The 26,339-nt window shown below is 39.6% G+C and overlaps 2 protein-coding genes across 2 annotated transcripts; both read left to right on the forward strand.

The window, feature by feature from the left end:
- The first annotated feature begins 5,871 nt into the window (after positions 1 to 5,871).
- Positions 5,872 to 9,253, forward strand: LOC127525945 (cystatin-C-like). The gene is made up of 3 exons (XM_051919323.1): positions 5,872 to 6,072; positions 6,147 to 6,224; positions 9,054 to 9,253. The coding sequence occupies exons 1-3, from the start codon at positions 5,983 to 5,985 to the stop codon at positions 9,156 to 9,158; spliced, it is 273 nt and encodes a 90-aa protein (XP_051775283.1). The 5' UTR covers positions 5,872 to 5,982; the 3' UTR covers positions 9,159 to 9,253.
- A 12,196-nt stretch (positions 9,254 to 21,449) lies between these two features.
- LOC114665681 (cystatin-C-like) lies at positions 21,450 to 22,507 on the forward strand. Its single transcript, XM_028820295.2, has 3 exons — positions 21,450 to 21,674; positions 21,749 to 21,850; positions 22,273 to 22,507. The coding sequence occupies exons 1-3, from the start codon at positions 21,471 to 21,473 to the stop codon at positions 22,375 to 22,377; spliced, it is 411 nt and encodes a 136-aa protein (XP_028676128.1). The 5' UTR covers positions 21,450 to 21,470; the 3' UTR covers positions 22,378 to 22,507.
- Positions 22,508 to 26,339: the final 3,832 nt, after the last annotated feature.

Below are 26,339 nucleotides of genomic sequence, written 5' to 3' on the forward strand. Positions count from 1 at the left end.
CGGGAATTAGCGCGGGGATGCGCGAGAAATGAAGACGCACATTGTGTAACAGTAGCACAATGCTATGCTAAACTTACTATTTTTGGCATTTCTCTTCAGATTCGCAGCCATGCGGAAAGGTGAACTGATGAATGTACACAGTAGTTGTTTTTCCCGTGGCGCTGCGCAACAATGTATAGTTTTCCTAGAGACATAAACTGTGCACGTGGGTTAAGCCGATGCCACATTATGAATCGATCGCAGTCGCTGATATTCTCGCCGTATCAAGTCAAATTACACGACTAAAAATCAATGCCCATTTCACATTTACTGACCGAGTCTCCCAGAACAGCCGTGCTCGCCCCTTTCTCTGACAGCCAAAAGCGTTTTACCTAACAGAGAGGCGCTTTAGGAAGGATTAACAGCTACAGCTACATTCTCTGACCGTTAATTTTTTTTTCCATTCAGTTATGGTATATAAAACACTAGACAACATAAATGCAAACTTCTCTAAAATTTGTGAGGTTTAAAACACACGTGTTTCTTATTCTTCATCGCTACATCTATCTATCTATCTATCTATCTATCTATCTATCTATCTATCTATCTATCTATCTACATTTTATGAATGTACTACCTGCTGAGCATTCATAGGTTCATTTGGTTGTCAGCTGTCTATCGTACACAGCCCAGCCCTCCGATTAACGAGAAAATCAAACATGTTGGATTTGATCCTAGTTGGTCGTTGAGCGTGTCACATTACACGATCAGCTACTCGAAAGACGGATATATAGTTAGCTTGATATTCGACATTGGTTTGAAATTCGGAAGTTGATGCTTCATATATTCGAAACGAAAACAGAAATGTCATTAAAACCAACTATGGAAAAAAATCACATTTTCCCACAATTTGTTTACAAGTGCACCGACGATTATGTAAATGAACGCTACTCTTGAGTTATTTAAAATGATTGACATATGAGTTGACCAGTAAGCGTCCACCTTATGGTAAACTGGCCAGAGCACGACACACAAAGGAGCTGAGAGACACTTGTAAAGTTGTAGAAAAGCTGAACGGTGTTTAAATGTTATTATTGAATAATATTATAGAGTTATATCAGAATCTGACTGCCTCAAAACGACATGTGCATTCAACATACGTAACAGCTACGACTGAAAATCGCTGGAAAAGTCATCTAATGTGACATTGCCTTTAAGTGGAGATCCTGAGCAGGCTGTGTATTTGCACTGAAGAATTTTTTTGGGTTTCCCTCGGTTTATGTAGGCTACCTGTTGTCAGGGTTCCTTGTCATCAATACTTGCATAGGTACACAGATATATATGCCTGCGTTCAGAAAGCTGTTCAGAAAGCTGTGAATGTCATGCCCTCCAGCCCATACATAGCCTAATGGTTTGACACAACATGGCTTATTTGGCACGCTTGAAGACTATGCAAATGGTCATAATGTATATGAAGACCATGAATGTTTAAGAACTGGTCGAAATGTTTTGTCTGTGATGATGATTGGCTTATGAGCTGATTAATTCTGTGTCCATAAAATCTTGTTAGAACAAGATTAAAAACACTGCTTTTTTGGACTTCAGGGGCTTATATATACGATAGCTTAAAAAATGAAAAAAAACCTCTTACTTCAACAGTGAATTCCTGAAAGCAATGATTTCTTTAGGTTATCTCTTCAAACACGACCATGGAGAAAGTGCACATCCAGTTTAAATGTCTCAGCAGTGAGCTGGGAAGACTTACCAAATGAGCAGTGGAAGGTGCGCTATTGTGCTTTTAGTTTTTAGTGATTCTACTGGCCGTATCTGAGCAATGCTGAAATATAACCTTAGCTGACAATATTGAAGCAGGTCAGGCATGGGCACCCTCAGCCCCAAAGAAGGCACTCAGAGTCTCAGGACAGGCAGCAGAATCAAGCTTTATTACATGATGCACACACAGTCTTAGTTCAGATGAATTGAGCACGCAGCAATGGGCGGATAGTTTTATTACAATTCTTATCATAACACTCATTACTCATCCTCGTCTGACTCCTAATCATCTTGTAGCCTTGGACCTACCTCCAATTAGTTCCACCAATGTTTCCTGCCTAATGAGAACAGTGCTTTGTTCTGCTTATCATGCCCACTTGGCAGGGTCTTCACCATTACCTAGTGCCCATCACCTGATCCTATGTCCATCATCTGACTGAAACTTTCCAACATTACTCCTTACCCTGTGCAGGTGTCTGAGACTTGTTTATTGATCGATTCCCACCAGCAAGTTGGGATCAGGCAGACCCACACATAAGATACTGAGCTACTCAAATGAATAATTCCTTGTTGCACACACATCCCTCAAGGCTAGAGTTCTGGGCAGCTGCATCTCTAAGACAATGGCGCTGTTTCTTATAAAAAACTCTTTCCTTGGCTTGTCGTCACCTCATGTTAATGTCCAGGCAAGCAGAGAGGGAGGCAGAGGCCTAGCCGCGGCAAGTAACTGCTTTTCTTAAAACAATGCCCTCTCAAAGTACACAGTGTCCTTGACTGAAGTTATTAAAGCTTAGCAGCAAGAATATTTGTGGTTTGCAGCCACAAAGAGAAAAATAATAAAATATACAGGTGCAGGCTTTTTATGATTTAACCCTTACTATACTAGCGTGCACTAAGACACTTTGAATGTATGCAAATCATCAACTTTAAGAATATACTTTTCTATAACAACAGACCTGATAGGCCTCTTTTATGAATTTATAATAGTTTGGCCTGTGTAACAAGTAACAAGGACTTGCTAGACAATTGGGCGGAGTGGTGGCTCTGAGGCTAAGGAGCTGCGCTGGTATCCCGAAGGTTGCCGGTTCGAATCCCTGTCACTGCCAAAAAGGCCACTGCTCTGCTGGGCCCTTGAGCAAGGCCCTTAACCTGTAATTGCTCCAGGGGTGCTGTACAATGGCTGACCCTGCGCTCTGACCCCAAGGGGTATGCGAAAACTACCAAATTCCTAATACAAGAAATTGTATAAGGTGAAATAAAGAACAAAAAAAAAAAATTCAGTGAAGTAAAAAGTGTGCTATTTGACCTAAAAATGTAGTGGGGTAAAAGTAGCCCTAAATGAAATTTACTCAGGTAAATTACAAATAGCTGAAAAATGTACTTAAGTGAAGTAATAAAGTAGTTGTACTTTGTTTTTTTATGCTGCTGAGCAGTCGTGAGGCCTCAAATGGGGTACTATGTACCATTTTGGTCTTCATATTATAAAAAATCGGGAGTGGTCTCCCCTAGACTTATCCATCCCCATATTTGAGTATATGAGTATTTGAGGTTGAAGGTAAAGTTGAATAAATCGGACTCTGCAGCTGCATGAATAAAAAAGTACCTCTTCCGATTAGCGGAAATTGCTCAAACGTCGATAGAAATCTACGTTTTGTACCCAATAATTGTATGCAAAATCTGGTTGACCTAAGTGAAAGCATACTCGACTTATTGTGTTTACATACACACACACACAGACACACACAGACATAATTCCAAAAATGGTATTTTCGAACTCAGGGTGGTCTAAAACATTGAGATTCATCAAAATCTCGAAATCAAATTTTTGGACGATTACAATAGTTTCCCTACAAGAAAGTAAATCGCACTCAGGGAGGTCTAAAACGTCGAGATTCATCAAAATTTCAAGGTCGAATATCTGGAGAATTACAATACTTTCCTATACTTTGTATACAAGAAAGTAAAAAGACATAGAAGCACAACAGAAAGTCCAGAGTAGAGAGACTAGGCTGCTGAGAGGAGTAAGAAGTCTAAATTATGAGCGGAGATCGAAGCAGTCGAACCCTTTCAGTTTATGCAAACAAAGGTTAAGAGGCGACATGTTTGGTGTGTTTGAAATTATAAAAGGGATTATTAGTACAGTGGATCTCCGGTATTTATGTAATGACACTGACAAGTGTATCCAGAAGGGGGCACACTCTCCTTGGGAATATGTTCATTGGAGATGGCAGCCTTTACTAAACCAATATTATATTTCTATTTTCGTTTTCGGGGATTCTAAAAGAAAGAAGGAATCAGTAACACTAAAGGAAGAATATACTTAGCTTCTATTTAATATCAACTTAACACTCACAATAATGTAATATTCGAGAGAGAGCTGCTGGTGAAAGCATGATGCAGTGGGGGGTTCCTGTAGTCAGTGTTTGTCCAACTTTGAGAGTGAGTGCGGGAAGGCATTTTGTCCTATGCATGGACAGGAGCAATATTTTCCATCCGTCTTTAGGTTAGCTCTGAGGTTCAGTGCAGTTGTCCAAGCTTTATGCCTTCTTTAAAGTCCAAGGTTCCAAAACATGGGTAGAACTTTTTGCTAGCATAGAAGTAATAGGAAATAGCACACAGTTACTGCAAACCATAATCAGGCTGTGAGACCACTGGGCACACCTACGCTCCTTACTTAGCTGATGGTGGCCCTGGCCATATATTGATCATCTCCAAACATGGCACATCAGCACTTTTAAACAGCCTGCCTGAGTCATCTGACACTTGTGCCTTTTCATCTCCCTGTCATGTTCTCTCTATCAGCTGATTTGTGTGGCTTCAGCAAATACCCATTTTAAATAAAATAATGTGTATGGAATAACCCTCACAGATCCATCCATCCATTTTCCAACCCGCTGAATCCGAACACAGGGTCACGGGGGTCTGCTGGAGCCAATCCCAGCCAACACAGGGCACAAGGCAGGAACCAATCCCGGGCAGGGTGCCAACCCACCGCAGGACACACACAAACACACCCACACACCAAGCACACACTAGGGCCAATTTAGAATCGCCAATCCACCTAACCTGCATGTCTTTGGACTGTGGGAGGAAACGGGAGCGCCCGGAGGAAACCCACGCAGACACGGGGAAAACATGCAAACTCCACGCAGGGAGGACCTGGGAAGCGAACCCGGGTCCCCAGGTCTCCTAACTGCGAGGCAGCAGCGCTACCCACTGCGCCACCGTGCCGCCCCCCTCACAGATCACATTGGCAAATTTCAAACCATTGGCTACACAAGATGAGTCACTGATAGTTTGAGCTGGCATTCCATTATGCAAACGAGTTGTATTAGGACTCATCCTGTGTTCCATTTGAACTGGAAAGTCAGAATTTCCAAGTTCCTAGTAGGAAATTATAGCTGGAATGCCCCCTAAAGTCAGATTTTCTACTACGAAAGTCAGGAGAGACTCATCAACTCTGACCTCAAAATCCAAAGATGGCTGCACCGCTCATCGACAGAAGGGAAAGCTGTAGCAGCATTATACTGTTTAGTAACACTTCTGTCTGTGTCTCACTAAATCAGCTGGACATACAGTGCTGTCCAACCTCTATCTGTGGACATGTACCTATGGTGTTTGGGTATGCACAATACTGTGTAATACGTTGTTCAGTGGTTGTCTGTAAGAGCAAGCACAAGAAAAGTTTTCACTTATGATTTACTGGAATGTGGTCAACTTGGGTGTGACGCAATGCTCAGTTCCGACAATTGACTTCCGAGGTAAATGAAATGCAGCATCAGAACTTGAAAAGTGCCTTGGTACGATTCTTGCTAAAGAAATACGTTCTAAAAAATGAAGATTGTTCATTCATTAATTCTCTCAGCTTTTTCCAGTACTAGATTATCTGTGGACTCTATAATAATTATGCTTGTGTGAGTGTGCCCATTGATAGACTGGCATCAGGTCAAAGGCTTGTTCTTACCTGTTGTTCCCCGTCTCTCCATGACAGTGTGTAGGAATAAGTTGGTTTAGCAAACAGATGGGTGAATTTCTTTGATGGTGTCATCACTGAAAGAATGTCTAAGATGGTAAACTAATACATGTTTCCTGTATTGAATTCCTTTATCTTTAAGCATGGTTTCCTTGTGGCCTGCCTTCTGTGTTTTTCTCCCTGGTATCCTGATTGCCCAGCCCATAATTGTGGGAGGTCCCCAGAATATTCCTGTGAACAGGTCTGATGTCATTGAAATGGCAGAATTTTCTGTGGACAAATACAATAAAAAGTCAACTGATGAATATTTGGTGAACGAGATACAAATAATAAAAGCAACAATGCAGGTAAACATTCTTTCAAGTTTTTCCTAACCAAACTTTTTTTTTCTTTTTCAAAACATTTATTTTGTATTTAACAGGTGATTGCAGGAAGGCGTTACGCTTTGGATGTTCTGATTGGGCAAGCACAATGCAAGAAAAATTCCTTTCCTAGAAAGGTACACTCAGTTTTCTTCTATAAGACTTCATTCAGCTCAAGGGTATCATGTGCTGCTGGGGGGCATTTTTATAGTCTTAAATAAAGACAATTGTGGTTAGAGATTTAAGGTGAAGAGAAATACAGTATATGACTGGCTGACCCCAAAGTCCAAGGAGTACTTTTAAAAAATCTCATCAATGGTTATCGAATTTGGGAGACGTCAGGAGTAAACAAATTATAGATTATGATAATGGAGACCCAGAATTGTTCAACTTGTGTTTGGAGTCAGGGAGCTTCTTTTTGTAATTTTTTTTTTTAAATCAACAACAAAATAATAGAAGATATATGAATAAAGAACCGAAAAGGTGAAACAGTCCAAATGACCCTATGTCATCCTGAGACAAGGGGTAAGTATTTTGATAACCAGGAAAGAAGAGGGTAAAATGTTCACGATGAAGCTCCACCAGAGAAGTGAAAAAGAGCATCGATTAACAGAAAACAGAATCAGGGGGCTGCAGTAAATCAGGATTTAAATAACTGAGCAGCAGTAGTCCAAGTTTAAGTTTTATCTTAAGAGGCACCATTCATCCCTAATGGTGGAGAAAATTGCAGAAAGAGAAATGCATTTGTCCAGAGTAACATTCTCAGGTACTTTCCAGTGGGGACAGCTGGAGCCTATCCCAGAAGGCAATGGGCACAGGCACAGGCACAAACAAATTTTGCATGATGCCAGCTCATTGTGGGGTAAACATACTCACACACCAGGGGATGATTTAACATCACAAGTTCACCTAACCTGCATTTCTTTGGACAGTGGGCAGAAACTGGAGCAAACCCACACTGACCCACAAGCAAATTAAAAGCAGGGATGACCCTGGGCTGGACTCGCTGACTCCTTACTACAAGGCAGCAGAGCTAAAACTGGATCACTGTTCACCTAATTAATTGATTATTAACACATTTTACAATAATTGTGGCCTTAAAAACTGGGGAAAATTACTTATTTGAGACTTATTTTAGTAACATAGTACATCTGTTGGGGAGGCCAACTGGGCCCATATCAGTAATACCTCAAGTTCACATTCGCTGAAGTTTAATTTCTTCTGTTCTGCCATATATGTATATATGTAAGAGCCATTTGCTAGTTATTTAAGTTATATTAAATGTTTGCCTATATATTAGTGCATAGACTATGGGAGGTCTATGAGAGGTTCTTGCAACCCCCAGAAGCTTAATTGAACTGGTATATTCTAACTACCGATATTTCTTGTCCATCTGACCATAGATTAGTCTCAGTTAGTGACCTGCCTTAAGGCATGGAAGGCACATGGTTTCAAACTGTGCCTTAACGTGCTCAGTTACATGTGCAGAGCCGTACATTTAAAACATACTGAATGTGAAGTAAAGCATAGTGAAATAATTCATCCTTAAGTATAGAAAGAATTGAAGTTTAACAAGAAGAAACCTTTAATTCTAATTATTGGCACATGTCTGACCCATTCTTGTTCCTACCTTACTTACCAGCAGCTGCAATACAGTATCTCTATGTATATAAAATCCAACGTCTCTCTATCTGTCTGCCTGATTTTCACGGGAGAACTACTTAACAGATTTAGATTTGTTTTTTTTTCTATAATTTGCTTGAACATTCCAGTTAATTTTGTGACTTCTTTCATCACATTAAGTATCATAGTTCACTTACAGGAGCGATTTATGTACGGTAATCTGAGAGAGAGGCTGCAGGCCAAAGGAAGGGGGAAGCTTGACGTCAGGCGTGGAGAGCCGGGCAGGGCCCTCCTCACTCACGCGACAGCTTCCGTTCAATTCACTGTACCTCTGGCCATGTTTTGGAGCGGACTTTGCCTCTGCTTAGCAAGCAATACCTGTTTGTTTATTGACTTTTAAAGTTTGTCCTGTCTCACTACAGTACTATATATATATAAAGTAAAACACAATCAGATAACACAGATAAAAGATTTTAGGTCAGTGGAAGCGACTGTTTAATTGGTAGTCCAAATAAATCAAAATGCGATGACTGTAACATCAAAATCATGGCTTTTTCAAATAAAAGGTTACTTCTTTTGGGTCATCAATCCATTACATTCAGAGGCAGGTATGAGAATGAATGCCGACTTCCAATTTAGCTTGCTCTCACATAGCGACTGGGGAGGAAGGATTAGGGCTTCTCTGGCGGAAAGGCAAATGACGTCACTAGTTCTCACTATTTTCTTTCCCTGGTCTGGGGTGTAAAGAGGAAACGATTTTTCCCATTGTCAGTCCCTGCAGTTCCTACCTGTTTTAAGTCCACAAGATGCTTCCTAGGCATATATGCCTGAATATACTGTATATTTTGTATAAAAAATAATATTATATGAACAGGTTAAGCATGTTAATTGAAAGCTTATCGAATATGCCGGCCACAGTAATGTATTGAATAGTGATTGAACTTCATTGCTGTGGGTGGCAGTGGTAGTGCTGTGTGTAGTTTGCATGTTCTCCTCATGGTTGACATGCCAGTTGGGTGAATTAGCCTTGCTAAATTGACCCTTGTGTGTGTTCATGCTGCAATGAAGTGTCACATGTTGTTCTTACCTTGTGCCTGAAGATTACTGGGATGGGCTCCAGCTGCCTGATGACCCCACCATGAATAAGGTTAAGATGATGCATAGATAGATGGATGGAAGAATGTGACATTCAAAATGAAAAATTAGTTAGACTGAATTCTGTCCAGATGTTTGATTTTAAGTGTAAAACATACACATGAACTACTGAGAGAATGTTCAAATCTGTATCAGCAAAATGGTGTTCAGCTTCAAATACAGTAAATTTATGAATTCTTTTTTTTCAGAAATGTTGTCACTTTGTGGTAGTAGTTCCTTTACTGAGGAGAAAAGAGCTTGAGGAAATCACCTGCAGTCGTCACTGGACTTATTGGCCAAAATGTCCTCTTTAAATGCCTGAAAGCCTCATTTGTGCATTTTTCTTCTTTGCAGTATATGACATTTCAGGATGTACTGCTCAAATAATAAATCTGTTTCAAGCATTAAATGAGTGTCTGTGTAACAATTCACTCGAATTCTACAGGGTGAGCCAAAATGCAGTACCACATTTCTCAAGGTCATTGCACAAGGTAGTGGCAGCCCAATGGGTTGGGGTGGGAATTCTTTGATAGGCAATCCCTTGTAGTTTTCAGTCGGCAACATGCCTTGGTCCGGTGCGCACCGTGCCTTCTCTGTTGAAGCATTCTTCAAATACAATAAATCCATCATCACTACGCAATGCTCCTTCTGAACGCACTTCAGCATTCCTCCTAACGGTGAAATCCCAAATCGGAAAACAATTCTTTAGTAGGTGGCTAAACTTAGACAGAGGGATACAACATTGAACAGAAAATCTCCAGGCCGTCCTCAGACTGTACGAATGCCTGAAAACATCCAAGCTGTAAGGGCATCAGTTTTGCAGTCTCCTAGATGTTCAGCACACACGCAGGCTTCTGCCTTAGGCATTTCCAACACGCATTGAGGAAGATTTTGCATAAGGGCCTTTAAATTCCATTCATACAAAATGATGGGAGTGCAGGAACTCTCTGAAAGTGACTGGGACAATGTGTGAACATTTCGGCAAACCGTTCATCGAGATGCCATTGTCATGTACAGCGACGAGGCACATTTCTATTGGAATGGTTGCGTAAATAAGCAAAACTTTCGTTATTGGGTTGAAACCAACCCTCGTGAACTACATCAGAGACCCCTGCACAGTGAGCGTGTTACAGTTTGGTGCGGCATTGCAGAATTTGACTCATAGGGTGCAGAGATCCATGCAAGTTTTGCAGGAGATTTTTTGGGGAAGCTGATCTCCCTGCGGGTCGCAGTCGGGTGGCCTTCACGTTCGCCTCATCTCGCTCCATGTGATTTCTTCTTGTGGGGTTATCTCAAATAGACGGTATACACACACCAACCTCAAAAATTGAAGCCCTCAAGGACACTATTCGCTATGAAATCACCGCTATTCCCCTTGAAATTGCAGAACGAATAATGCGAGCGTTCAGAAATCATCTCGAAGAGTGTACTGCTAATGATGGCCACCACCTTGAAGACATGATTTTTAAAACTTAGTGAATAAGATCTATTTTGTATACCCTTTCTTGTGTCGCAATGAAATTTATTTTATCTTGTAACGTCTTGTAGAATAAACGTTTAAAATGTGGTACTTCTTTTGGTTCACCCTGTACTTTATAATTGTTGCAGCTAAGTGTGGCTAAAGGATTTTCTGATTTTGAATTTGGATAAGCATGATCAGGGCTGTGGACAAAGGTTACTTGAATCATGAGAGACAGAAAACCTGCACAGTTGGTTAAGCGAACCTTCATAACTTGGAAAGTAAAGCTTTGGTAGGCCTACTCATCTACCTACACTGTTAATATAATCAAATATGTCGGAAATCTCCCTGTCAATCAAATACTATATGTCAATTGTGGTCGATAGAGGGTACTATTGAGCCAAACTCAAATGTTGCATATGAACAAGAAGAAGTAAAAGAAGAAAAATCTGCTCCTTTACATGAGATCTTTAATGGGTTTCTATAAGTAAGTGCACCCGGTACTGACATTCAGTGAGAAGTCAGTAATCACACCACAGCAGTTAATTATGACAGAAGAGACCACTTTTCTAAAACAACACACTCACTACTTTGAGTCCCCATCCCCTCCTCTAGGTAATTTTTTTGGAATTATCGCCTCTGCCATGTATAAGTATAAAATCAGAATACTTATGGGCTTAACTAGTATTATCTATGGCTCTAAGCACAGGTGTGCACTCACTGAACTGGAGGAGCTACTTAAATGTTATACAACTTAGACAGCATCTTGAATTAATTACTGAAACAATTCAAAATCCTAAGAAAGTGGCACGATAGATAGTACTGCCTCATCATAGCTCCAGTTTTTGTTCTATCGTTTCGCTTCCCTTGTCTCAAACATGCACAATTTTCTGGTAATTCTCCACCAGCCCATCATAGATATGCACATGAGTGTACCCTGGGATGGACTGGCAATAAGGGGTAGACTCTTGCCTTTTTCATGAAGCTGGAAATGTGGGATCAGGAAATGTAAGGAAGCATGTTTGAAAATAGACTGCTTCTGATTATCTGGCCCTTGCACAATGCTCTTTATTAAGTCTGATGAAATTTTAGGTAGCTATAAATGCTTCTATGACTTAACCAAGCATTCTCAAAATCACTTAATCCAATTTAGAGTCATATGGGTTGGAGACTGCCCCACACTGAACGCAAAGCAGGAAAACAGCTCTTGACATGGTGCCATTCCATCGCTGGGCCCACTCACACACAGACACACTTCCTCAGAGCCAATTTATCACTCACAACTTTGATGGTGTGGGAGGAAGACCCAAACCGACATGGGGAGAATGAAGAGTTTCCACATGGTTAATGACTGGCAGGGGAATTTGACTGAAGTTGTGGGTAGAGTTGCACGGTATACCAGTACCGGAAAATTATTGAAAAACCCAAATTTGAAATGGTATGGTACCAGCATTAAGCTTATTTTGGTACAAAAAGTAAATTGCTAATTTCAAACACCTTGAGCAGTCCTAAGTCTGGGGGGAACCGTCCTTCAGCTTCATTCATATATTAATCATGTTTCATCTGTCTTAAATCACATGCTCCTCTTACCAGCAATCTCCACACAATCCCCAGGCCCAGCTCCTAGTATTGATTTATGGAGTGCGGTGGAGAAGGTAGTTGTGTATTTGTGTCTCACACTCGTTTGTGCAAACTACAAGGGGTGTATCGCCCCTTTTAATGATATGAGGAGAGCAGTGCAACAGGAAGGCAAGTGCTGTATGTGTGTGTAGGCTGGGGGATAAAAGCAGCTGTGAGCCAGGGTGTAGGGGTCAGGGGTCTTTTGTTGTCCTTATTTCCTTCAGATTCCATCTGAAGGAAATATCTGGTATCGGTGCCGAAGTCAAAATGTTAGTACTGATTCAGCATTAGTTGGGAGGCAGCACTGCTAACCACATCTTCCATTTCTGGTTTCCTATTTGTGCAGTTCCATGCAAAAATGGAAAACACTCTTTTGAAATACATATTTTGCTGAAATTTGAAGTAAAAGTACAAATTTGAAAGTAAACAAGCTAAAACAATGAAATTTCAGATTAGATTACTTTATTAATTCCAAGGGGACATTGTAGATGCAGGCAACAGCAGAAACATAAAAAACAAGGATGCGGACTAAGGGACAAATAATACAGCCAATAGATCAATCAATCAATCAATAAATAAAAATGTATACTGTACAGAAATTGCAAATTGAAAATGCATTAGCAAAAGTTTTTCTCAAGACTGGTTCACTCATTAGTCTGTTCTGGCTTATGACAATTCCAGAGCTCATTAAATTCTTTGACCCTTCAAAACATTATACAACACTCAACAACCAGAGCCACTGAAAAACAAACTAATTGATTCTAGTAAAGCAGGGGAAGGCTATAAAAAGCTATCAAAGAACTTCCAGCTTTGGAATTTTCACATTCCAAAACATTATTAAGATATGGCAGTTGAGGGGAACCGCTTGGTGGTCAAGATAAGATCTGGAAGATTAAGAAAACTGAGATAAAAAGGTTCATACACTGTGCAGGAAAACAAAGCAAAATCCCCTTGTGATGGCAAGGGACCCACAGGCTGGTTTAGCTGAGAAAGGAGTGGTGGTGCTGACGTGGTCTTCATGAAACAGCCATCAGAAGGAAAAGCTACCTGCGATTTCATCACAAAAAACAATATTGTAAGTATGCAAAACGCCATCTTCATAAGATAGAGGCACTTTGGAATCAAGTGCTATGGTCAGATGAAGTTAAAATTTGTCCATTACCACGAAAGGGTTATTTAGAGGCAAAAATGAGCAGCATTTGGAGAAATTAACACTTTGATGATTATTAAGTATGGAGGTGAATTTATTATACTTTTGAGTTGTGTAGCAGCTACTGGCACATGAAACATTGTGTGAATACGGGAACAAATATCAACAAATCCTTGAAGAAAATAATCAGACAGTGAGAAAACTGAAGCTAAAAAAGGATGGCTACTACAATGACAATAAGCACTCTTTGAAATCTACATTGAAGAACCTCAAGGGACACAAGGTGAAGGTTTTGTAATGGCCCACACTGTCTCCAGACTTGAACATCACTGAAAATCTGAATGTACATCTTAAGTGTGCTGTGCACTCAAGGCAGCCCAAAAAGATCTCATAGCTGGAAATGATCTGCAAGGAAGAATGGGGCAAAACTTCCAATGAAAGAATTTAAAGACTCATAGCAGCATACAAAATATATTTGAAAGCTGTCATTTTTGCCAAAGTTGGTGTTACCAAGTGCTGACTTAGTAGGATGTCCAAATTTTGGAAAATACCATATTGACTCCTTCTTTAAAGTAAAAAATAAATTGAATCTGTATGTTAACATTTTCATAAAAATACCAGTTTTGTAACTGTAGATGTATTCACTAATTGTTCACTTTAAAAATCAACAAAATATGTAATTTGGACAAGAGGTGTCCAAACCTTTGTATGGATTTGCATTGTTTCACTCAGAGTACTCATAATTGCTAGTTCTTGGGGTTGCCTAATACAAAAGTCAATGTTTCCTCCCATGAAAGTTGCTCACATTAGGCGTACTTAGCGCTCTAAATAATTCTGGCATGATCAAGTCTGGATGTGTTCTTTAGTGTGACTTGCAAAGTAGTAGTAGCAGTATTAATAAAATTGTAACATGTACAGATTACATCAAAATTCTCACTTGTGTGTGCAACCAACATGCAATATCTTGCCACTCTATGCATGATAGCACTTGAGGTTCATGCTTATATACTGTATATACATCAACACACTCAGCAAAGAAACAGCTCTAAATTCTACCGTCAGCCCAAATCATTTTTTATTTTCTGTTCCCTAAAGTTACATTTTATATTAAATGGGAGCTAGAACTAGTCTGTATCTCCTAAATTAAGGGACATCTCAAAGTTGTATAGAACAAAGCAGGCACTGCCCATTTTCCTAGGCTTTTAGGTGACACACAAAGAGTATTAAGACAGTAGATTTAACAGGGATGCACAAAGCCAGCTGCACCCCCACCTGCACTCTGGATGAAGAGCTGAACTGCAGCTCTACCAACACCTTGGTCAGCTCTGTACTTCATTTGATAAAAAAGGTGTAAATCAGAGCTGACCTGGCACCTCGGAAGAGACTACTTTAAATGAAAAGGTGCCTGAAAGGACATTCATTTTAAACTTGTTACCACAAACTAATCTCTGGATGGATGTGACAAAACAACTTGCCTATAAGCAGGTGCTGGATAAATGAAATTCTGGATTTGGGGCCCAGTCACCAGAGGTTACACTTTTCTTAGGTGTATTCATATCTTCTGCCTCGTTTAGGGAGCCAAAGGCTGTTGATCCACTCTCTCTCTCTCTTTTTGAGATATGGAAGCTGATGATCTGCTGTACTTGGGATGCAAATCCATTCACTCTCTTTGGAGCAAAAAGCTCACAAACTTTCTTTGGCCTGGTGGCTACTCTACAAAAAGCCTTGGATCTGGATGCCTTGAATTAGCCTTAGGATCCACTTTTAAAAGCCAAGGTCTGTGCCAGTAACTGAAAAGGGAACTTCATTGCCTACACTCTTGTGCCAGAGAGAGTAACGCTTTTCTCTTTGAAGTTGAGGAGGACGTAGCAAAGAGTCTAACAGTGAGCTGAAGGAGGCAGCATCACACCACAGCAAGGACAAAGGACCATGTAGCAAAAGCCAACCGTGCACTCCAATGTTAGTAGAGTCCTCCACCTGAACCATGCAACACCACAACATGCAACACCACTCAACAACAGACATCATCCTTAAAGCCTTGGCATCAAAAAACTATTTCAATTAGAATTCTAAACAGCCAGTAGACAGCCAGACTCTTCTGTGCTATAGGCTCATCTAAAATGTGTACTGTCTTCCATGTTGATATACAGTTATCATCTCTCTATATATAAAATCCAACATCTATCTCTCTGTCTGTCTACTTTTCATGAGAGAACTACTTAATGGATTTAAAATTGTTTTTTTTTGTATAATTTGCTTGAACATTCCGGTTGATTTTGCGACTTCTCTCATCTCGCTAAGAATCATAGTTCACTCGCAGGAGCAATATATTCACACTAATCTGAGACAGAGGTTGCGGGCCGAGAGGATAGATAGATAGATAGATAGATAGATAGATAGATAGATAGATAGATAGATAGATAGATAGATAGATAGATAGATAGATAGATAGATAGATAGATAGATAGATAGATAGATAGATAGATAGATACTTTATTAATCCCAATGGGAAATGGAGGGGGAGTAGGGAGCCAGGCAGGGTCCTCCTCACTGTCCTGTTTCCCTACTACACGAGTGGAGCCACAGGGGACGGCTAGTATTTCAATAATTCTTGTGTTTATCAATAAAATGTATTATTCTGTTTTTTAAAACAAGTGTGCTTCAGTTACCTTGATAAAAATCTAATGGCTAGACACCCCTTCTACAGAGAAAGGAAAATAAAATAAAGTGGGAGCCTTACCAAATTATCTAAAAAATGACTGTAATTTCCAAAAGCAAAACTGATAATTAACTAACTGATTTATTAACATTGATTGGTCTTTTTCTCACATTAATACACATTCTCCACACAACACGGACCTCCTGAAACAGAACTTCTTATGTGTGGCAGGAATAGAGTTGCCCTGACATGACTTTCTAAAGCAGCAACTGAAAGGTAAGAAAGTGCCAGGTGCTGACAAGAGAATACAAAGTACTGGCATGCCATTCAGGTTGGTTTTCTTCCATGCACTTGATCCACTCACCATGATTATAGATTGAAATATGCACTTCTGAAGATAGATGGTGTGGTCAAGAAAAGCACTGCAGGCTCCTCTGATAAATGTTGGGGCACCAACCTGGTCATCCCCATTTAATTCAGTCCACAAAAAAATGAAAAGGGCTACTGTGCCTGCCAATACGAAATTCAAAAAGAACAATCAAAATAAGGAAGCCGCCTGGCTAAGTAAATTACTGGGTTCTGATCAGGGTAGAAAGAGCTCAGCCCTGTTGTGTAGTCTGTTCCAAACCGAATGCCTCCTACTTGACAGGCAGGGGACTGGAAGGGGTGGTGTAGTCCTCATTGTGCATCTTCTCAGTATTGCGGAGGGAACAAAAGAGGAGAAGGTTAGTATGAGTGCTCCCTCTTGCCCCAGGGTGGTATTACAGGCATGTGTGACAATGAATATTGAAATAATCTAAACCTCATTAAACAAGTATGAATTAGTCAGTGATACTATGTTGAATCAATATATGAGGACAGTGCTCTGCTCAAATTGATATTGTTTATCAAAATCCTGAATAAATCCTGTCCAAGCTTCTTGAAACTCCTATTCATTCTTTACATGTTTGCAAATGACTTAACAATTAGAAAAAGTATAAAGCTAACAATTGAATAACCTTCTCTGGTTTTTTTAGGCACTACACACTTAAAAATGAAAGTGGCAAAGTAGTTGTTCAGAGCAATGTCATAGCAGAACCATTTTTAGCTCTGAAAAGAACCATCCACATGAAGGTTCCAGAAAGAACCTTCATTAATTTAGAGTCATAACAGGTTCCATACATAGCCATAAACACAAGATAACAGCCATGTGAAATAACAGTGAGTTTCTGATTTTAAAAGAAGTCTTGCTGCATATAATCACACAAGGTAAGTTCAGATTTTATCAATCTGTTGGGTCCTGCTAGGTAACCCACTATACATTAAAGATTTTTGCTTTATCCACATATACTTAGAACATTTTCAAAGCCCAAAGAACCAATTTTATACACAAAGAACATTTCACATTTTGAAATGATTCTTTGTCTAGCAATGTGTCTACAAAGAAGCACACAACCCAGTAAAGTGCAATTACAAGACCACTGCTTTTAACAATGTAGCAGGGATATACTGCCCAGGGTGGCGTAAAGTGCAGGTAATCACTCAATTAAATCCCTAGAGAAAAACCTTTTGCTCCCAAATCAAAATTTCCCTGACTAAACCTGCTGTGGGGAGCAACTTTATATTCCTGTACCAAGTCCTAAAATTTCTCTTATGGGCACTTTTTTTTTAATAAAGCACAAGTGCAGTCAATAAATAAGTTCCCCATGGGGAAAATCTGCCATTGAAACAAACTTTCTGGTCTTCCTCCGTTTAAGTGGGGAATCTGTGCTAAAATTGCAGGAGGTGTCTTACACTAGACAAACACACAAACTCACATTCAGTTTTATACACAGCATTAGGCTTTGTTAACAATGCTGATCTAGTTCCCTGTGAACCTGCTCAGGAAAGAGGGTATAGAAAATGGATGGATAAATGCTGATCTCAAATGTGAAATTTGTATAGTTTATTTGTAAGAAAAAAGACTAAATAAATGCATTATATAATTTATTTAGAAATGTATTCAAATGTATTCCTGTCTAGAGATTGTTCCTGCATTGCACCCTGTCTTGGCTGGATAGGCTCCTGCCCCCAACGACCCTGTTCAGAATGAATCAGGCTTTCAAAATGGTATGGTATGGTGTACATGTGTTTGAAATAAAAAAAATATATATATTTTAATCAAAGTCTATTTGAAGTAAGTATGCTATATCAGGGCGTTAAAGGATCAGACAACAGAAAGGTCATACGAATGTTACTCGATCTTTGATTAAACGGCGTTATAAAATCATCCATGAATTACTGTATATGAGACATCAATGATTCAGAGAAAGCGGTCAAACTGTAGCTCTCTAGTTCATGTCCGGATCTGCTTATGAGGTTTTGTAAGTGGACGGATAGTTTGTGAGCATAGAAAAACAGATGCACACCATAGAACTGGAAACCGTATTGAACACAATACAACTTTCATCCACCTGCGCCTAAGGTGTGCAGCTGTGTAAGACTAGAAGCTGCCAGCGTCCCCCTTCGCCGGATATAACTGGTAGCGGTAAAAGTCGCTCAGTTCGTTCAAGTGCATTTCTGCGTTTATACACAGAGTAACCAGACAAATGGCAGTAGCGATGAAAGGTCTGCTCGATTGACAACAGTCCAAAGAGTTTACACTCCCTACTACAGAGATAATCACACATTCATCAAGGCTGACATCGGGGAAGTTTGCGATGAATACAGTTTTGTTGATCACTGTCAAGTATCAAAAACAAAAGTGGGAAGCTGCGATGCGTAGAACAGAGACGTAACATCAACGATCTCAAAAACGACTTTTCTTAGAAAATGTATATGTCCTCTTACACCAAAATATTCATAACAAACTTTAATACAAGATATTCAGGATAAATGGAGGACTGTTTAATACGTTGCCATGCATGCTGCTGCTCCTCGGCTCCACCGACTTTTTCCAGGTGTACCCACAAATAGTTTGGACTACGTTTACACTTTGACTTGGCGTCATGGTGGGTTTTCAACAGACGGTTTTTCTCTTCTCTCCTATGTCGACTCGGACTTGGTCCTGTTGATGGTCTGAGTCAATAGGTTTATAACAAGACCAACCAAGAGCTAGTTCCTTCCTGTCGATGCCTTATTGGACTGGCTCACTGGGCGCTCTAATGGAAAATATGTTTAATATACTATAACACATACACCTAATTGAGTAAAAAATCCAAAGCTCTTGCACACTCAAAAGTATAGACTGAACAGGCGTGAGTAGGCAACGTATGAATCACCGTCCCCCAATTTCCCAAGAATCAAAAGACGAAGAGAACTCACAAAATATAACACACTTTTCAAATCAAATTCTTAATTTTATCTAATTTTTACCTCAGTGGTAGCTCATGTCACGTCTTAAGCTATTTCTCCTAAGGAATTTTTATGAAAAATATCGGAGACAGAGTTGATTCTTAAACGAAGCATAAAGTAGAATCTAAGTCTCATGAGCCATGAAATGGCAACCTTTGACCTGTAAATTTTTGCTATGGGAACTGAGCGTTTTTGGTTTGCATACTTGGCACCAAGTAAAGTAAAAGGCCGAACAGAAGGATTTCTTCATTAGGGGTTGGGCTTGTTTGGTGTGTCTTACTTTCTGCAGGAGTCTCTTTGTCTTCCACATTGTTAATCACGTTTATCTCGTTAGTAGAGTGCTGCGAGAGCTGCTATAGTAGCGGTGACATCTGTCCTTTCTTCAATAGTCTCAAATGCGGTATTTATGGCTTGGTCAAATCATCATTTCATTTTTTTAAGGTTCGGGTGGATAGGTTTATAATCGATCGAAGTTAATAGGGATGGCAGCTGGACAGCAAATAACTACCAGTGACTGGCTGTGAAAAGTTGAACTTGGAAGTTATTTGGCTTTTACTTTCCTCGCATGTGCTAAGGCAGGCGCAGGATGCACGCCCAAGTCGCCCTGAACGTAGATCTGGCCGTGGTGTGAATGATAACATGACTTCTTATGGAATAGCATCCCGTCCAGATTAACTTTATTTTCAGCTTCGAACTGTACGGACAGATCCGTCACTTAAAATAACGAATAAAGCAGGTTCCGACTATCTGTATCCATCAGAGTCTTCCATTTTCCCCTGATTCAGAGTTACTAAGAACTGAGTGATCGTCGTATAAAATAAACTGTTTTAATAGAAATTTAGCCAGTTACGTGTCCCAACACAGCTGTTAACAGGCATTGACAAGACGGCTATCGCGTCAGGGTCCTTGACAGGTGTGTAGCGGTGGTGGAGTGGAAAAAACAGGTAGGGTGAACTTCAGGAATATTCAGCTCGAAACGGTGAACTGGGCAGGCATTTATGCTTCTTCGAGTTTTTAGTTTAATGCGTGGTTCGTTGGTAATGATGCATTTATACTCGTGACTGAAGTTATTAGGCCTAATTCATTAACTTCCTAGAAGTGTATGCGCACAACTCCGTTGCATTTTCAGGAAAGTGTAATGTTTTAAAAACGTACAATTCGTAGGAGAACTATTTTACATTTCCATTCCAGGTGATATTTACCCATCCTGACCATCTTCCCTTCCAACCCACCCACCGCGTGAAATTTATTGCCAAAAAGGCCAGCCGCTAACCGTGTAGCACGTCACGCAACACGAGGCTTGCTAGATTCATCTTCCTGTAGGTACCACAAAGCTGTACGAATTCGTAATTAACTTTAATTTCGATATTTACGAGGGAATTGCCTGTTTATAATGCCCATTTTCTATAATGTGTTGCTTAAAGGGATGTCATAGTTGCGCAACGTACCGGGTTCAAGTTCAACTTATTCGCCATTCGTTGACCTTGTATATTCTGCGCGCTCTCCCGGGGTTAGTTTCTCCAGATGTTCTTGCTGTCAAGACGGGACTAAACATCACTCTTTAGTTATGGCAGTTCAGTATCACAGCTTTATTTATTACTCTTATCTAGTGAATGAAGCCGCCTACTGCGGGAGTGCAGAATAGCACACGATAGTTTACGCAGCCTCTAAATACTTTATACGCTTTCAAAAGCTGTTAATGATAACATGCATCTACATACATTCATTATGCAAACAGAATTGCAGTTAAAAATAAAGTGTTGTAGTTACATTTTTTTCAATTTGGACAGTGTGCGGATACACACATTTTGTGCATCCTAAAAACACACACAAACATACAGTCACATATAGTCAAAACATGTATGTTCCGTTCTTGTGGCGTAACTGATTTAGGTTCACTCTTATGTACAGAAAAGACAACGCCCTGAGCGTTTGCTGGCAACGGTGAAACAGATTCTAGTTAAGCTTAGAAAACAATCTTCAGGCACTGGTAGTGTGTGCAATATGTACATGATGTGTTTATTTATTAAGAATAAATAGGGCTTAATGTTTGCAATCAAGAGTTTTCTCAACTGCAGTTACCTCCACTTTGGAGATCACGTCATTTGTGTTTGCACTGAATCCTGCACGTTTGGACAAACACCCAAAATATGGGCCCGATCAGCCCCTAAACGGGGTCACTTCTGCCGATTAGGTTATTCAGCCCTTTTACCACTGATTAGATTGGTAACATGATTATTTAGGTTGGGCTCTAATAACAAAATAGTTAAATTTTGACGATTTTGTTATAATAAGGAATCTTCCAGTAAATGGCCCCAACCTAAAACTAGACGGAATATAATTTTTTGCTGTTTTTTTAAACTATACTTACAATTTTTTATTTTTTTTATTTTTTCAACCTTCCCAGCCCACTTTTATTTTTAAGCATGGCCTCCTTGAGACTTTCCACTTGCTTGCTTTTGTGTGGTGTACTGATCACCTGGTGTCAAATTCCCGGAGGTCACATGCCAGTACCGGTGGACAGAGCTGATGTCAAAGAAGCTGCAAAGTTTGCAATTGATGAATACAACAAGATCTCTAATGATAAATATCTCTCCATACTGAAAGAAATTACAAAAGCTGAAACTCAGGTAAGTATTTTTATATTATCTTTATTAAACTCAACATTGCGTGTATTTTTAAACAAATATTTTGCTCTTAACAGGTAGTTGAAGGAGTCATTTACTACATGGATGTTATGATCGAGCGTACAAGGTGTGAGAAAGACCAGGGTTTAAATTCTAATTGTTCTTATTGTCAAGGACAGGTACCAACATTTTTTTTTCTTTTTATTCTATTTTTAAAATGCTGTAAATTGTTTTGTGTGACAGAACTATATTTAGTCTTGTTTTAGATGGTACAGCAGATATGCTGTATGCCCCTTTTTCACCACGTCAGTGGTAGGGCTTTAGGAACTCCCTCTGTGGACCTTGGCATTGGGGTTCTCTTGTTAAAAATGAAGTCTTCATATTTGCATATCAGAAGCAGCCATATTTATGCCAAACTCTTACTTGTAATAGGAATAAAAAAACAGAATGTGGTGTGTTTATTGAATTGAGCAGTTTGTCCTTGTTAAGAAGGAAAGGTTCAAGCAAAAATATGTCCAATAATAGTGGTTGTAGATAGTAGTATATGATGTAATTTAATTGTTCCTCTGGTGCCAGCTGTTTTATTTATTTATTTTCCTAGAAACTGTGTCATTTCAAAGTACTGGAAGTTCTCTGGAAACACTATACTGAACTTCTGGAAAGCCAGTGTGATGAGATAATAGGTCATTGGGTAAGCCTACTTTAACAGTGGGTTTGTGATCTTTATGTTAAATTCTACTGTATATTTAAATCCAAAGAATCTGAACATAGTTCAGTTTTCGGACATGAATATGGAAATAAATGAATATCTTCACAGTATGTCAAAAATCTGACAATTTGATGTATGTATTTTTTGTTTTGGTCACCTTCTTGTTTCACTCAGTTTCTAGACCATCAGAATTCACAGTATTTTCTCCGATGTGTCACAAGTCAGATCTTATTGTAGAAGGTTACATAAAAGTGTTGTATTTTTGAAAAACCAAGTCCTAATCAAGAGAAACAGACAGTGACAGATCACATTCCACACTAAATGAATGGGCAAGGACTTAGAGGCTGCTTTGCATAAAAAGGTGTAAGTAGTAGAGACAAGTTTTTGTCTTGGAAGACGAAGCATGAGAATAGGATAAAATAAAGTGAATTGAAAATGGAGAACACTGAGAAATACCACAAGAAAATGGAGAAGACCGAGAAATACCACAAGACTTGATAACAGAATAAATAAAATCTAAATTCTTAATATTCTGTAATCCCCTGCTAGTTTTTATAATACTGATATTAGAATGCACACACACATTTTACTCATTTTAATACTGCTCACACATACAGTATGACAAACATATTACACAAGTAAAGACAACAAAAAAAAGGAAAAGTTGCAAACTGCTAAACTATACAATCTAATTACCTGGAAGATAGTTCTCTTAAACAGAAGTGTTGAATCAAAATTCAGAGATAATTAGATGGTATCAACTGCAGTTTCTCCTGAAATGCCAGGTCACCAGTCCATTAGATATATAGGCAAAGACTTGGATTATCTACTATAATGAAAGGATAATCCTCTGTGTGTTTGCTTTTGTGTCTGTCCTGTTGCTGTGTCTCTGTCATTCCAAAAGATGGTGCATCATAAACATTTCTGGTAATAAAATGCATTGCATTCATCATTCCAATAGGTGGTGTATGACAAACATTAATTCTGCTTTAACAAATCCCATACTAAATGGCATATAACAGAGACATATGCAATGCATGGTGCACCGCAAATGTTAAAGCTGAGGTCTGCATTGATTACTCATATTTCGACCCTTTAAAGATAGGTAGCACAGCTAGTTAATTATAATCTAATAAAATCTTACATTTCAGCATACTAGCCAAGAAGTTTGAAGATACCTTGGAGTTAAGCAGATCCCAACAGCTCACTGGCTTTTCTGTTTCGAAGTTTTTTTGTTTTTGTCATATTCCAAAGAAAAATACAAGTTGAACAGGATCTTTTCTGCCCACTGCTACCAGGAAATTCAGTGCTTCCTCCTGATATACTCTTTAAGTTCATTTTGAAGTTTCTGCACAATATTTTTTTTTTTTTATTGTTCAATTGATTGACTGTATTGTTTGTCCTATGAATCAGTATCCAACTTTATGTTACTACTGCTGTATGCATGTAAATTTGCCCTTGGGATCATTAACGTTTGTCTAATTTATTAACCCAGAGTAATTAAGATTGGAAGGGACATCAGCCTGAGGAAGAAAACATTGATGTAACAGGATTATTGATTATTTATGTAATCATTGTTAATTAATAGTAAGTGAGGCCCTTAAGTTTGGGATGAATGCTGCACATAGAGAAGGGAACACATAAGAAAGAAGAACAGGAGAGCAATGATCTTCGTCACCCACACCAGACATCTGCATTTTCTCAATGCATTGGTAATATACTCTCCAGACTGAAAATAATCTGAAACCGCTATGCACTCAGGCTTAAAAGGATTCATAGTAATCATCATCTATATCCTTACAAAAAGTACCCAATAAACAGTTTTTTTTAACAATATACAGCATTTCATACTTTGATACCATTGCTTTTACTGTGTTTTATTAATTTTGCTTTTTAGTAATATTGACTGCGGTGGGCTGGCGCCCTGCCCGGGGTTTGTTTCCTGCATTGCACCCTATGTTGGCTGGGATTGGCTCCAGCAGACCCCCGTGACCCTGTAGTTAGGATATAGCGGGTTGGATAATGGATGGATGGATAGTAATATTGATCTTATATTGTTTGTGTCAAGGTATATTGTTAAGAACACCTTGTGTGGATGATTACTATATTTCCAAAGGGGCTAGCAACTGAGGATGATGTCTCCAATAGAAAGCAGCGCGGTGAGCGGACATCTGCTGGTGCAGAGCTAGTAAGTCTCTTTGCTTGAAGAAACTGTCCACAGGCAGATAAAGCTGTACACGTAGGGCTTTTTAAAGTAGATATATTTAACACTCATACAGGAAAGCCTGCTCCATAACAGGGGTGAACCTTGGACACACACAAAGCAGTTGTGGAAAATGGGATGATGGCAAAATTGGAAACCATCATGAAAGATCCCCTCAAGGAGGTGCTCTTTTGGAGCACTTTTAGGTGCGGACTAATTCCACAACAGTGTGCTAAGAAGTTCCTCAGGGGTTCTTTTTCTCCTACTACTATAAGGAAATTTAGTGCTTCAACCCAATGTACTCTTTAAGTTTCTGCTTATTTAATAATAATTCATTACATTTATATAGCGCTTTTCTCAGTACTCACAGCGCTATCCACACAGGGAGGAACCGGGAAGCGAACCCACAAACTTCCACAGTCTCCTTACTGCAAATCAGCAGCACTACCACTGCGCCACCTGTGAGGATACTTATTGATTGATTGATTGATTGATTGGCATTATTATCTGCCCTGTGGGTCTGTATCCTTGTTTTTATGTTTCTGCTGCTGTATACATCCAGTTGTTCCCATGGATTTAATAAAGTTTTTATCTAATCTAAAAATGTCATTAACAGAAATTATAGCGTAGGTGAACCAAAAATACAAACGGACTTCCATGATAATATACTCAAGGTATAATAAGAGCACCTGGAGTGGGTGATTACCATATTCCCACAGGGACTACCACCTGAGGAAAATACTTTTTCCATAAATATCAGCGTGATAAGTGGGTGTCTGGTTTATTGATTGTATCTCACGTCTGAAGACAACTGTTTGGTCTGCTTATGTCAGGTGGCACGTCTGTTTGCTTAAAGCAGTTGTCTGTGTACATACAAAGCTGTACACACAGAATGCTATAAAGAAGCTATAGTAAATAAAATATAGATACATTTCTACAACAATAGTGTTGAAGGTTGTTGAGATGATTAACAGTTTCTCTGTACTCTGTAAATATGGCAATACTATGTGATGGATGGCAGCCGATGCCATTACCAACCCGGGATGCCTCTGAGGTTGAAGGACAGTCGGAGAGGACTTCCAGGGGACACTCTCTTCCCTGAACTGTTATTTAGCAGCCCCCCGGGTTGCAATGGTGCCTCAAATTCCTGCAGGGCTGTATGGGAATGATTGTTTGCCGGCACAGCCCTGTTGGGATCTGTGGAGGCTGCAAAGGGGAGCTGTGGAAACAGCAGGAGCTGCAGAGCCCTATTTTGGGCTTCAGCTGCACCTGGGAGGAATTTCAGACCTCCTTAATTAACCACCTGGAATGCTCCTGGGTGTGGCTTAAAAAGGCTGAATCCCAAAAGAAGCCAGAGTTGGAGGATAAGACTGGTGAGGGTCATATTTGAAGAGAAAAGAGGCTGCAAGGCTCTAGAGAAAAGGGACACAGTTTTACTCTGCTTGGAATTCTTGGTATCGATCCTTGGGGACTACTCTGGATCCAAGTGCCTTTCCATGAAATAAAGGCGTTTGTTGGACTGAGCTGCTGGTGTTGTCTATTTGTGTCGGGTTGGGGCAGCAGGTGCGCCCTGAGTCTTCACAGCTACTACAACTGTACTACTACATGTAGTACCACCATAGAAGTCCCAACCGCAAAAATGAGTAAACAGTTGTGGGCACCGTGTGTGTTATCACACTTGTCTTAAGGATGTGGTTCATTACAGGAAAAAAACCCTTTGTTTTTCTTTTTTAAACATGTTTGTCTCAAAGTTTCA

Source organism: Erpetoichthys calabaricus, chromosome 15, assembly GCF_900747795.2.
Source record: "Erpetoichthys calabaricus chromosome 15, fErpCal1.3, whole genome shotgun sequence".
NCBI classification, from domain to species: Eukaryota; Metazoa; Chordata; class Cladistia; order Polypteriformes; family Polypteridae; genus Erpetoichthys; species Erpetoichthys calabaricus.

What these genes read in the sequence shown, in the direction of transcription:
- LOC114665681 (XM_028820295.2), top strand. Translation starts at nt 21,471, where the DNA reads ATGGCCTCCTTGAGACTTTCCACTTGCTTGCTTTTGTGTGGTGTACTG. An exon ending in TTACAAAAGCTGAAACTCAG is followed by an intron (nt 21,675 to 21,748) that starts GTAAGTATTTTT and finishes TGCTCTTAACAG; the next exon opens with GTAGTTGAAGGAGTCATTTA. An exon ending in GTTCTTATTGTCAAGGACAG is followed by an intron (nt 21,851 to 22,272) that starts GTACCAACATTT and finishes TTATTTTCCTAG; the next exon opens with AAACTGTGTCATTTCAAAGT.
- LOC127525945 (XM_051919323.1), top strand. Translation starts at nt 5,983, where the DNA reads ATGGCAGAATTTTCTGTGGACAAATACAATAAAAAGTCAACTGATGAA. An exon ending in TAATAAAAGCAACAATGCAG is followed by an intron (nt 6,073 to 6,146) that starts GTAAACATTCTT and finishes TGTATTTAACAG; the next exon opens with GTGATTGCAGGAAGGCGTTA. An exon ending in AAAATTCCTTTCCTAGAAAG is followed by an intron (nt 6,225 to 9,053) that starts GTACACTCAGTT and finishes CTTTTTTTTCAG; the next exon opens with AAATGTTGTCACTTTGTGGT.